Source organism: Brienomyrus brachyistius, chromosome 13, assembly GCF_023856365.1.
Source record: "Brienomyrus brachyistius isolate T26 chromosome 13, BBRACH_0.4, whole genome shotgun sequence".
In the NCBI taxonomy this organism is placed as follows: Eukaryota; Metazoa; Chordata; class Actinopteri; order Osteoglossiformes; family Mormyridae; genus Brienomyrus; species Brienomyrus brachyistius.
In genome coordinates this window covers 25,726,703-25,740,711 of record NC_064545.1, presented here as the reverse complement: position 1 = coordinate 25,740,711, position 14,009 = coordinate 25,726,703, and the positions used below count along the sequence as shown (strand labels likewise).

The window sequence follows — 14,009 nt, the reverse complement described above, 5'->3', positions numbered from 1 at the left end:
ACATGGTACAGGATACATTTTTTTCCCCTCTTCCTTCTCCTCTCTTCCTTTCCTAATGCGCAACCCACGGCTTGACATCTGCAGAGTACATTTAAAGAAAAAAAAAGTGTCAGCCAAGCGTGATGCCCCCCCCCCACCCCCCCCCTTTTCATTAGCTCACTGGCAGGGTGGCACTTCTGAACCTCATTACAGAGCCAGGATTTATGAAGCTGAACCCAATGGCAAAGAAAAGGCATCTGTCAATAATTGCGGGGAGCTGCACTCCCATCTCGAGAAGCTTTGAAATCTCATTAAGTATGCAGTTATCAGGCATAAAGATCAAAAACATTACTCAACTCCGACAGACTCGTACCAAGGAACATTAATTAGCAACAGGGCAACAGGACCAAAACAGACTTCCTCTCACACCTGCCTGCCTTCACCAGGGGATTAAAAAACTGCCCTTATAAACAACAACCTCCTCACCCAGTCGCAGAACCAGCCGGCACCAGCTTTTCTCTTTCTCGACTTCCTCTCTTCTCCCTCTCATTTTGAACCAAAAAGAAAAGGGAGGAAAATAATTCCTAGCATCTGAGACTGATCAAGTGCATGAAACAAGGGGGGGGGGGGGGTCTAGTAGAGATAGTCTTGGCGGTGAGAACAGAAAAGGAAGAGGCTGTCAGATTTGAGAAGGATGTCAGCGCTGGCCTTGATTACCCTGGCTATACAGTTCCCAGTCCTTTCATCATGGCTGCCATTGAAAACAGTCTATGTGTCACATGTGGATGACTGATGGGTGCCAGTCTTAGTGTCCCTGCCAAGTCTACAAGAGGAAGGAGGAGGGAGGGTCTGTCTCTCAGTCATCCTGGCAGACGGGGGTCTGAGCTCTTAGGGGGAAGAAACCTAGGCACAGATCTCCATCCAACGACCAGTACCCCCCCACACATCCCTCCAAAGACCCACCACCACCCCCCCGGGCAACTGCCGCTGTACCTCCTCGACATGACAACAACACAGACAGGGATTATTCTGGGGAGCCATATTTCCCCTTCGTGGGGCTACCGGGAGATGTGATCCCTGTGTAACTGCCAGACATTTGAAAAGTGCGCTGACACCACACACGTCACAAAGAAAAAACACAGAGAGAGGGGGGAGGGGGCTAAACCCCCCAAGAACAAATTTAGAGGTGGGCCTAAATCTGAGCAGCATACTGAGGCGGGGGCCAAGATCTGTTAACCCCATTGGCCATCTGCTAACCTTTTAGACAGTTACATTTACATAAGCAACATGTATGTGCAGCCAACACCTGAATTTAAAGAATTTTGCGCTAAGTTTAACCCACCGATTATGATATTGGCTGCACCTTGACTGCACGGGGTTCTAAAATGGAGGACGTCAATAACATCCAACTGATTCACCCTTTGTGAGCAGGATTAGCTGAGGGCGTACCCCACAACCGCGAAGGGTCCACCGAGCTGGGGTGAGGCCGGGGCAAGACCAGGAGCATAGGGTGCTGGGAGGGAAGACGAACGGGGAATATAGCCAAGCAAGCCAATTTAACAAATAACTGCTGATACATCAGCTATTGACTATATGACTATAATGCTCAAGGCAGAACTGTGAATGAAATGACAGCATCAACCGTCTGCAATAAGCTGTGACCCGGGAGAGTGTGAAAGCCCTAATTGACAGCTGTTGAGCTAATGGGAATCATGACAGAAGCTTCTAGATTTAAAAAAAAAAAAAAAAAAAAAACTCTTTATCAACTAGAAAATCCATGGGAGCCACGACTTTCTTCCCTCTCGAAACGTTGTTATTTTTTTGCTCTCGCTCCTTCCCTCTCGTTTCCTCTTTTTTTCCACCTCCTTCATTTGTCTCCTCTGCTTTCTAAACTCCCTTCATTGTTGCTCACTGCTAGCGGTGAGAAAAGCTAAGGACATCCATAACGAATCATACTGTCAGCGGGCTGCTAGGGAGGATCTTAGCCGAGAAGAGTAATGCAGGGCAGGTCTGAGGGGGCACCAATCCGGAGAAAAGGGCCCCAAGCAGACACTGCTGTAGGAGAGAAAGAGAGAAGTGAGAAACCACTGACTACTGACCAGAAAACCCCAGGGCACAGCCGGCTGGTCCACGACTGGCACGCGGCGATGCTACCACGGCGAGACGGCAGCCATGCCCAGCAGAAACCCTAACCCTACTGGCTCTAATAATCCCTTTTGGCCACGGGATACTTTTCCTTCAGGGTCTGGAGGCTCAGGTTCTGTCTAAAGTTGCTGAATGAAACATAGCATTCTGTGTAGATTTCCTGCTGATTCTACATATTAAAGGCACATTACCAATGGGAAGGCTACACTCACTTGTACTGGAGTGTCATCAGTGATGTATATCCTTCTATCACTCGCAATCCATCAGTTGGACAAAAAAACCTGTTTGTTATATCTGGTTCACAGTTAATTTATTTTATGTTAACCATAACTGGGTCTGTCACCAATTTAATATTTCTATAAATCATGTCTGGATACTTATGTTCTGCTGATGCGGTACATTTTGTTTTATCCTAACAGAAAAGACCAGCAACTTCCACTGGGCGTCAGAGTATATCAAGATGACTAAACACCAACGCCATCGACCTATAAGTCTGGCTCAGAGAATGCGGCTTGGGGGAACCCGAAATGTCACGCGGCTCCAGTGTTTCTGCAGTGCCGTGAGAACGACTGTCCGCTGCCGTAACACGATCCGTCCCTCCGAGATGGCTGCTCCACACCGAAAGGATGAAATTTAAAAAATGGTTCCCGTATCGTCAAGCAATAACTGTAAGCCATCAAGGCTTCATTAGCCAGGCTCAGGTTTGGGGGATGCATGTTCTCCAGCAGCAGAGCCGGGAGGGAGGGGGAGCCACTATACGGCAGATGTATAGCGTGAACTTCTGTCCCTGGTCCTTCCTTCCTCTCTCTGGCCACCAGTGCCGACGTTTCTCCGTTGTCACTCTACTCCCCACCATTAAAAGCACCTTAATTCCCGTAAACATGATTACCCAGGTACCAAAGCCCATTTGTCACCTGCAGCAGAAAATTGAGTTAATGCACAACTAAAGGCAAGCAGGACTGTGTAATATCAACTTGATTACATCAAACTAGCTGCAAACCTAATTCGGCGGCATGACAGGGCGCGAAGCTTGTCATCTCCAATCATTAGGGCTGTCAGGAATCCATCAGGTTTACAGCTAATTAGGTGAACACTAATGAAGCTGGCAAAACATCTTTTCTTTTTCTACGGCTGAGTGGACCTTTCAGAACGGGGGGGATGAGGGAAAAGAGAGCGAGGGGAAGGCAGAGACAGAAAGAGAGAGAGCCTGGGTGGTTTTTCACATGAAATTCTCAAGGTTGCCGGGGAATGGATTTCCCAAAGTTCCTAATCAAGGTCCATCATCTGACATCTTTCCCTGCTCTTTTCCATCACTACAAAGCAATCAATTTGTCATCACTCTTTGTGTGCCACAAAGCAGTCATGGTGGACCTTATAACTTGCAGCTGTGAGGCCTGGAAGAGGGTGGAGAGAAAAGGAAAAAAATGACAGGAAGTTGCTGAGTCTCAATGTTTAAAAAAGGCCCCCCCTCTCTCACACACACACCAAATTTGTCTTCATCTGCTCATCAATGTAACATATATATATATATATACACACACATATATATATATATATATATATATATATATATATATATATATATATATATATATATATATATATATATATATATATATATATATGCAAAATGAAGCATTTTGGACATTCTTTAGCCTTACACCCCAAACCCCACACCCACCTCTTTCCTAAAAATGTCCATTAAGCAAACACAACACGATAGTTAAGCCCGGAGTAGCAAGTCGAAAAAAACGAATGAAAGCAGTCACTTCTCCAACTTCTGATTGACCATTAAAGCTACTGATAAATGGACCCTGTCAGAGGATGCACAATTGAATCATATTTGAATCAAAACTGTTCTGGCTGGCCTTTTTGAGGAATATATCCCATCTATTTACTAATTCTATGGTATTACCACTGTGGATACTGTTATTAACTTTGTGCATGATTTCACAAGCATTCTACATTCTACTGGCAGAGTTAAAACTACTTTTATTAGTTTAAATATCATGAGTATTAACACAACACAAGTAAAGTTTTGGAAAAGTTTTACCTGATGTAAATGTGATTTAAATGTATCATTAGTTTTGAATATTGTCCCCTTCTGAATACATATCTTTACATTTGCTGTCCGTCTGTGCTCCTGCTCCTAATGATACTTTTCTACTCTTTTATGCAGAATAGATTATCCATTAATCTGTGAAAAAAGTAACACCTTCCATCCATCTTCTAACTGCACATCCTGGTCAGGGTCACTTCAGGCCTGGAGTCTATTCGAGGTAGCAGAGGGTACAAGTCTGAGCATATACCAGCTCACCTACATGAACACACAATCATACACTGCCGGCAATTTACAGACCCTAATTTACTGCACATTTTAAGGGAAGCTGAAATACCTACCAGGTATCTATATAACACAGATATAGAACATGCAATCTCCACACACACACACAGAAGCAAAGGTAGCATATCAGCCCTGCAGCTGTGAGCTAACAGTGCTCACTGAATCATTAAGCCATCTCCAAACGGAACTCTTTCTTTTATATTAATTAAAACACATCCCATACTTTAATAACACGTATACATGATTCAAATTAAAGATTTCATTATAACATTTCAATATTATTTATAATATGAAATTTTTAGGGAAACATACTGAAAACGCAACTACAAGCTTTCGTTTTACCAAGACTATAACACAACATATCGTGTATTGCTTTTACGTCGTCGCTTGCAATGACAAAATGAAACAAAAAACCGTCCAAGGGGTGCAATTAAAGTTTGTTTTAATGGGTAGTTCAGAGCAGACGTGACGTAATAGTGGCCGGCGTTGCCATGGGGAGGGATTTATTGACGTTTATCGGGAATGAATAGATCAAAGGCGAGCTGGATGACAGGCAATCAATCAGCCGTCAAATCAAAGATGGCAATTGTCCATTAAAGCCTCTTCCAGTCCAGTTACTTCCATTGTCGGTTGAGCGGCACTTCATGTTTTCCCAGAAAAGGAAAATCAGCGTAGGAACTTGGCAAAAGTTATTCGGTTTAAAACGGCAAAGGCAAGTATCAAAGAGATCCGTGACAGTCAGCTGGCACGCAAGACCTTTTCCCTTCGCTTCTTCGTAAAACCCCAAATTATTATACTGTATATTACTACTGTTGTTATTATTATGACCATCAAGAATCCAACAAAGGAAATGGGGGGGGGGGGGGCAGAAACTGAAAGGAGCGGTGAAAATCACCTTCAACCCTCAAGTTCACTTTACCACCATCTGACACTCGCGATCTGCTTCAGGATAAGAAACAATAAAAATTGCCGAGGATTATTATGAAAGTGGTTCCAAGAAGCACTAACACCGTTTACCTAGAACTTCAGACACGGAAAACTTACAAATAAAAATCCAAACTGTGGAAAAAAAAACTGACTTATCTTTCAGTTACTTCAGTCGCAGGTTAGAAAGCGACAAAATTATTTCCCCGATTCCCTGTGATCGCAATAACGAATTTCCCAGCAAGGGAAACCGAAAAACAATAACTTAATACAGTCAACATCCCTTTCCCAGCAATACGTACACGACGATTCGCTTGTACAGTAAAAACATGCGGCCGAAAGCAAGGCGATTCCCGCAGCCAGTAATGATAAATAAAAATATAAAAGCGGGGGGGTAGGAGGTGGAAATGTGCGCCGACGTACCTGCTGCGCGCCGGGGCGCTTGCTGTTTCCTCCGCGGCATGCTTGGTGTCGGATCTCTGAAGAGTTTTCTTTTTTAGCTCCGGAGATACTGAGCTGCTCCGCTCCTCTTTGATTTCTGTGCTTTCATGCACGATAAACCCGAAGGCGCTTTTGGGGGGGGGTTTGAAATAGATCGGCAGTTTTCAAAAAAAAAAAAAAGACAGATAGTGGAGAAAAAAGGATAGATATGAAGAAAAGAGCGGATTTCTTCCCCCCCCCCAAGCTCGACTCTGATATCACAGTGGGCAGACGAGCAGGAACAGTGGAGGGGAAGAAAAGAAAAAACAAAAAAAAAAAAAACCTTGAGCCTGAGTGCGATCCTCAGTCCTCGGTGGGAGCTGCAACAGGCAAGCTAAAGGAAAAGGAGATGATGGCGTCACTCAAAGTCCGCAAACAGGGCAAACATCAAACACTGTCACGTTAACTCCTTCACCCCGAAACGGTCCGCCAGCAAAACCGTCAAGGGGGGCACCGTGCAGTCCTTCCCAACCGCGAGAATAACGCGGAATAACAGCGACTACTTCGCTAACTCTGTGGACAAAAACCGTCTTATCATTTCTGTGCGTGGCTCTCGGAGAAATCCATCTGAATTTTTTTTTTATCTGGAAATTTGTGTTTTTCCCATTCACGAAAGACCTTGAAATTAGAATAAATCAATGCATATCTATGTAAAAATGTAAATAAAAGTACACGTACCGTTTATGTAAAGTGAAAATTATAGTAATAATAGGAAAAAATGTTATTCATAAAAGAAAAGTACAATATACAAAATTATAATATTAATATTAAAAGAATACTATGCTTACTTAATCGGTCGTTTATCTGCAGTATCCATTAAGAAATGGTCCCAGAATTAAAAAGCTATTGAAAATGTTGCCGGATAGGATCTATACTTTTCTAACACCATTGTGTAAATATCTTGCCGAATGATTCCACGCGTCCTCCGAGTTCAACACGTTTTTTTCCTGAGTCCTTTTCAGATGCGCGGGAGAAAAGACAGATTTTGCAGGAAATGGGTGGAATTGTCTCTCACGCACTCATTTAGGTTGATATTTTTTCCAAAGGGATGCACTAAATCCATGGAGAGCGGCGAGAATCGATGAGATACGTGCTTGATTGGGTGTCCCTTGTTGTAATAATGTACATCAGAAGGAGGGGATGGACTCTTACTGTGTTTCAGCTGCTCTTTGAACATGGATCAGCAGCTATTGCCAAACACTTTCTTGGCTGCTAATCACACTTTTCTCCTTTGTGTGACTCACAGTAGGTATTTAAGATAGCAGCTGCAAATAAAAAGCTCTTTCCTTGCCTTCTTCACTTCAAACCAGTAAAGCACAAATTGCGTTGCAATTATCTCCTTTTTTTCTTATTACGGAGGGGGAACGCGCTCTTACTTTTTAACGGTAAGATCAAAATTCTCCACGTGTCCCAACCTCAAGATTACGGGACCATTCGAAGTGCTTCACAGTTTAATGCAATGTTTAGACGTGTATGTAGTCCACCGCTTCTTTTTTTCCTTTTCTAATCAAGTGACAGGAAAATCTAAATAGCTTCTTTTTTAAAGAAAAATGGATAAATTGTCCGTATTTTTCAGATTTCAAAACGCAATATCGCCCGATATCTGCTGGAAATGCTACAGCGAAGGGGCAAAAAATATTACTTGAAAACAAGAAAATGGTGAGTTGTCAAATACCTATTCTGCTGCCAAATGTATTCAATTCCATGTCAGTGCCATGCTTGTGGTCTCTTCTTTCACTCGCTTATCTGGGTACAGGAGGAACCAAAGACAGGAAAGTGATACGGAGCTTCTCGAAGCGAGCCGAGTATCCGATCTGTGTGCCAGCTTGCGTGGGAATGAAAAACAGAGCTGACTTTTTACTGATTCGCAATTTTTAAATCCAATCTCGTCGCAAGAGCATCGCATTCCGTTAGATCCGCCCAAACATCTGTCCGTCTAACCATTAGCGCATCCATCAGTGTCACGATCGCTGCTTATTGCGAGGTCTATAATACCCAGACATAACTGAGACGGAGAACGTCCATATATAATCGTTGCGAACCAGTTTAAGATCTATGAAAGCCCATATGCGTAGTATTAGGAAATGGGGTATTTAAACGTTTTTCCTGAACTATAAGTGGAATGGTTGATGGTCCTAAAAAACTTACTTTTAGCAGAGAGCGTATTGCCTGTCTGTCTGCAGTCTCTCTGATATTTTAGATGAACTTACGTATATTGCTTTATATCGGAGTTATGTTTTCTGTACAACGCACTGAACGAGGTATATTATTGAGAAGAGGTTCTCTCCGCATTCGACCCAAAGATGTATGTTATGCATACACATAACAGCAAATAATTACATCTTACAGGTTATGATTACAGCCTATATTTACGCATCCTTTACTATACCGTCATAAATAAATGTTAACAGCACACCGCATCTACTAAGAAAATGTACAAAAATCAAGCAAATTCATTTTTTAAAAACGCTGTAACTAGACTTTTACTTTGCACTGGATACAGTCTGAGCGCGTCAAAGTCCCGATTCCATCCAGCCACTGACGCCTGCTATTACTTTTTCTAACAAACAAGCGCCACTCGCTTCTCATGAAATACAGGGAAGGACAATACTACGCTTTTGCATAAAGGCTGTCGTTTAGGCTACTTGCTGCATTGTCAGTTCATATACGTGTGCCTGTTAATATAAGTGTGCTATAATAAGCGGAACACACAAACAGAGAAGGGCAAGAGAAACAACGAAGGAATAATATTTTATACATATTAATAAATTGTTTGAAGTCACTTACTAATCTTAAAAAATACCTGCCCGGTTCTGTTGATTTGCTGACGATAGGAGTATTACTCCAAAGTAGAATTTGTCAGTATGTACATATGTATTGGTGCGGAACTGACAAAAGTGTAAAGTTTGATTCATAAAGACTGGGCTCGTTTCAAATAGAAAGTATTGCAAGTCTCAGGTTTGTTCAGGTAAGTTCTTTTAAAACAAACCTGAAATAAGACACTGGTATTATTATTATTATTATTATTATTATTATTATTATTATTATTGTTATTGTTATAGTACTAAAGTTATAGAAAATCACAATTCGAACTATGAATAACGTAATTTCACTTCAAATTCAGTTCAAGGTCCTGCATTTTGAATGGGTGGTTGAGACGCATCGTATAATTAGTACCCTTATTTTAATTACGTGCATTGAGGTCGTATCCTGTATATGTTATTATAAATTACATTCGACCTTATTTGCCATTAAGACACAAATGGGAATATACTGCCGTTACAACCAAAATGGTGTAGGTGGAAGAAGCGTAAAACCTATATAATGTATAGAGTTTTTAACTTTTAGGAACACTATATTGCAAACCAACACAAAAATTCGTTTTATTTTGTGCATGAATTTATTTGTTTGTACATAAATTTCCGAGGCAGTACAGTACAGTTAGGAAAGATTTACTGTTTTGTTACATGCATGTGTTCATTTGCATATATGTTTATATGTTTTAAGTTCGCTATATATAAATACTACCACGCTTGGAGAGCCTTCAAATTGCTCATGCATATTCAAAGAAAATCTACCATGAGGAAATTCTACGGTACTAAAGAATGAGATTCTTTAATTCATGAAATTAGAAAGGCAGCGTGCGTTATGTTGGCTATTTACGCTTATTTAGCCGATACAACACTAATTGCTTGGTGTACTTAATAATAATAATAATGACGATGATGATGATGAGGATGATGATGATGATGATGGCCAACGCTATTAAGCAGATCTCTCAAATCTTGAAAAACTATTTCCCACAGAATTACTATTGTTCATGTTATTTTACATGTTGTATACGGATGTTATTATCTTCCGTGTTTTGATTATAAAATGCAACGAAATGTTAATGCAAATATTGCATTCTTTCACCTAAGAGGCGAGAGTGGGGCGAGGGGGGGGGGGGGGTGAGGACAGAGAGAGAGAGAGGGGGTGGGAGAGAAGGCGAACTGATTTGGGGCAGCCAGCATTTTCCTTGTCAATAACGTGCGATCACTTCGTTATTCTTAACTTGAGATGCTACAGTTGCAGATAAAAATGCAGATAAAAGTAATGTTGTAGAAATAGATGAATATTCCTAGTTAATGTTTTAGTTAACGATTATTAGTGAAATTGTACTTATACAAGTTTCCAGAGGATTTGTTTTAATGAAAAATAGTTTTTATAATAGCTATTTCTTTTTTAACCTCTATTAAAGGCTAAAAATTTATACTGGATCTCTTACACTTCGGTAAAATCCGGTAATAATCGCGAGCTTGTTTATCCTCGCTTCCTACTTTTTCGAAACTGTGTTAGATTTTGTATTTTTTGTTTTTTGTTGATTTTATTTTGGAAATAGGTTGAGCATTTTTAAGCGTTATTCAACTGTTTATTTCATATATATTATACACATTCTCAAGTAGTATATAGACCAATATTTAGACGAAATTGCTTTTAAATTATATTCGTACAATTGTAATTTCATACCACGAAAATTGATAGTATTCAATTTTTAATAACTGTATTAATTGAATTGTTCTGCTATACTTTTAAATTCCCTTTTTATGCAAAGTTTGACTTTACGGCACTCCCGTATCTAACATGGTATTAGTATTACCTTTTAATCTAAAACACTTTCTCACTACACGCTGTAAATTTTTATCAGTAGCACAGCTAATCAAGTTGTTTTGGTCTCCAGTATTTCCTTGTCTTTAATTTTCATTTATTTTTATTTTTTACACACATGTAGCATATTCTTCATGCTCAAACACATTTTCCTGGAAATGACATATGCCAATGTTAACCAAATGAATCAGTATTATCTACCATTTAAAACATTATCATCATCACCATTATTATTATTATTTACTATTATTATTATTAATAATAATAATAATAATAATAATAATACGCATTAGTGAAGTACATCAACATCTTCGGGACACTCAAAGCTGTCTAGTTTAATACTGCTTAACGGAATTAACCAAGTATAAAGATTATCATCCTGTCGTTATACGTATACCAATACGTGTAGGCCAATGCGAAGTACATGCAGAACGCAAACATTCCGCACTGAAAGGTTGCTGTGTCGAGCGGCCCTTTTTTCTTTATTATGGTTGACTGAAACATGATCATAAATATGAGGGGTTTCCATAAAGATACGCGGGTTTTGTTTTGCCTTTGTGTATGCCACAAATCTATCCTCTGCATTAGTACCGACTGATAACTTTAGACTATCAATTGAGCAGATAAGAAGTAGGAATAGTTTAATTGTTAATGCAGGGTACAAACGGGGTTCAGTAAAGCCTAAATTAGGGTGGTACTGAACAGCTCGTCCATATTTAACAAGGAGGGAGTAACATTTAGGCCTACTTAGGGTATGAGATCCATACATTGTTCATTTATTCCTATTGCACCAGAGAACAATCCGTATTAAATTGTGTTAATTATGAGTCCTAAACACCAAATCCCCCCAAAAGTCTTCAAATTAAAAGTTAATTGTACGTGATTATTATTTAGATGTTGAATGCGCTGGACACAGTTTGCCGCCCAATGCGCCGAACGGCGTAGGAGGACCTAAGTCTGAGTAAGTTATTTAGATGTAGCCGCGCATTGATGAGGTGGTCTAAGCTAAACTTTTTTGATATGTTGCAAAATAGTTTTTCAATCATAAATTACGTAAATACATTGCACTGCAAGTTTAAAACGAGGCACTTTTGTATCTGACCTACTCCAATTTGATTTGCCCTGAAGTAATTGTGTTAATCCATCCATCCATTTTTAGTAACCGCTTGTTCTATTCAGGGTCGCGAGAAGTAATTTTGTGTTATGTTTCACAACAATAAACGCCATGCAAATTAATGGACAAATAACTATAGGCTAATAAAGTTTTATGATCTCGGGATTAAATGCGTATAGCGAGTAACCGAAAATTTGCATTGAAGTTGGATGGAAGTTGCTGTTGAGTCTGAAGTGTCATTGTTAACGATTTGTTAGTCGTCGTTTACCTGATCATTATGTAACATTATGCATTCGTTTCTGTTTCTTTGTTTATATGTTTTTACAATTGTTGAAATTCGCGCTGCAACTAATTCGCATTGGAGTTGAATGAAACACCTGAGTGTGATTCGTTGTAGACCAGAGGGCGAGAATAAGATTGGCCAATGTTTAGATTCACTAAATGCTACGTAGATTTACTTATCAGTTTTAACTTCGGTTGCATTTTTGCAGACTCTGGCATCGTATGTAGGCAGTCTTCATTTAAGACTGATTTTTGGACTTTAAGGCCACTTATAGGTCAAACCACACCCCTGTCGGCATAAATATAGGCAATAACCTATAAGCAAATGGTAACATGCAGCAGATATTGGCGGTGCCAATAGTTTCATTATTTCAGACTACTGTCTAGCAATAGCAGACATACTGGAAGATCTTATAACTTGTTTTAAATATTCTGTACAGCTGCTTTCTTTTCTAATCCAAACTGATATACCAATAAGAGAACTGGCCAAGTACAGATGTCCAACAACCCCTGTAACCAGATGACATTCTATTGGAGTCTTATTGAAAATTTATATGGTAGAAGGAAGGAGGTTCTGTTATGGTCTGATTCTCATGTTTGCATTTCATTGAAATTGCTATTAAGGAATGTACAGTTAAGCATATATAAGCATACATTACATAACCAGATTGAACTGACCAGGTGTTATTGATTATGCATGCAGATATTTGCTATTTCACAGCAAATGAAATTTGATGTTCAAAGTTACAAAAATGCACCCAACTCATCAGAAATGAAAGTGGATGTGATGTTTTATATTGCTATGTGTTTGTCAAAATAAAAAAAAATCAGAGATTTAATTGCATGTTTCTCTGTTTCTTTCAGGAATAACGCTAAATGACGAGATGTCTACTTGTATAAGAACTCTTCAAAGTAACGGAAAAAAGACAGTCACCGGAAAAGTGTAGCAAGGGAGGAGTGTTTATATTTATTACATTCATTTCATTGCGCGTGCATGTGTGTTTTAATTCCATGATGAAGTCATGTACTAAAAGAAAATTTTTAAAAGACCAAAAAAAAAGCTTTTGTAAGTCGGCGGCAGGACCACATATGGTCATATGAGTGCGGTATAGATTGTATAGAAGGGGTACATGTCGCAGAGAAGAAGGGATTTATGGTATATCTAACCAAGAGATATATTGTATATCTCTGGTATTACCACTAATGAACAGCAGCTGTGAGTAAAGATTCCGCTTCTCATATATCATTCAGGTCTGAACCACCAAGACTGGAAATAATGTTTTCATCAAGAAGAAACCGACAACAGGAAAATAGCAGGAACTTTCATAATGCAAGCAATTTTTTTCTGTTATCAAATGCGTAGATCGGTTTGCCTTCTGAGCGCCAAACCTTTTTCCCTGCATGGGATGCTTGAGTTTATGAAGAGTAGCTGTCATTATACTATTAGTTGTTATTACATATTCATGACTTTCCCAAACCGATGCCTGAGTGGAAGTGTGGACTCAGTGGAAATGTGTTATAATTTCATTTTCCATTGTCAACATCTTTGAACAGTTCCCTGCTAAAACAATGAGAGCGATTATTGTTGAGGGAGGCATCTGCATGGGGAGTGGACGAATTTACAATATTGATAGCAAAAAAAACAGAAAGAAACAATAGTAATATTTAGAACAATGAACATTAACTGATCTTGAGGACTAAAACGAATAAAGGTGAGAAGGGAAAACAAAGACGATGTAGGACAGAAGTTTGCTTCACATACTGGCTGTGGTGCTGGATTGCAACACAGTCTTGGTTGGGTTAGGGAGCTTTTTACTGTTCATGATACGTAAAGGAATTTCTCAGCAAAGCCTAAGAGGAGAGCGTCACACCTCAGTTCCCCCATCAGTCTGCGTTCTTAGGAGTGATGTACCACTAATTTATCTGATTATGGGATATGCTGCCAAGTGCAAGACTCTCATTATAAAGGGGTGCAATTTGGCATCATAGAAGCGTTTACAACAGGCAGAAATGTCATCTGCTCTCAAAATGATAAGACGCTAAACAAACGTCGAGTGATGTGTTATGACACTGAGGGCTTTTTACTGCATCTTC

At 39.7% G+C, this 14,009-nt stretch overlaps 1 protein-coding gene and 1 long non-coding RNA gene across 2 annotated transcripts in view; one reads left to right on the top strand and one right to left on the bottom strand.

The window, feature by feature from the left end:
- The window catches only part of LOC125706222 (teashirt homolog 3-like), a 33,581-nt gene extending 26,720 nt beyond the window's left edge, over positions 1-6,861 (bottom strand). The window contains exons 1-2 of the mRNA XM_048972804.1: positions 6,661-6,861; positions 5,816-6,206 (exon numbers count right to left, since the gene is read on the bottom strand). Of these exons, the coding sequence (XP_048828761.1) occupies positions 5,816-5,855 (40 nt within the window). The 5' untranslated portion in view covers positions 5,856-6,206; positions 6,661-6,861. The remainder of the gene's footprint in view (positions 1-5,815; positions 6,207-6,660) is intronic.
- A 173-nt stretch (positions 6,862-7,034) lies between these two features.
- On the top strand, positions 7,035-12,997 carry LOC125706223 (uncharacterized). Its single transcript, XR_007381940.1, has 3 exons — positions 7,035-7,257; positions 7,449-7,531; positions 12,780-12,997. It is a non-coding gene; the product is annotated as an uncharacterized LOC125706223 (long non-coding RNA).
- Positions 12,998-14,009: the final 1,012 nt, after the last annotated feature.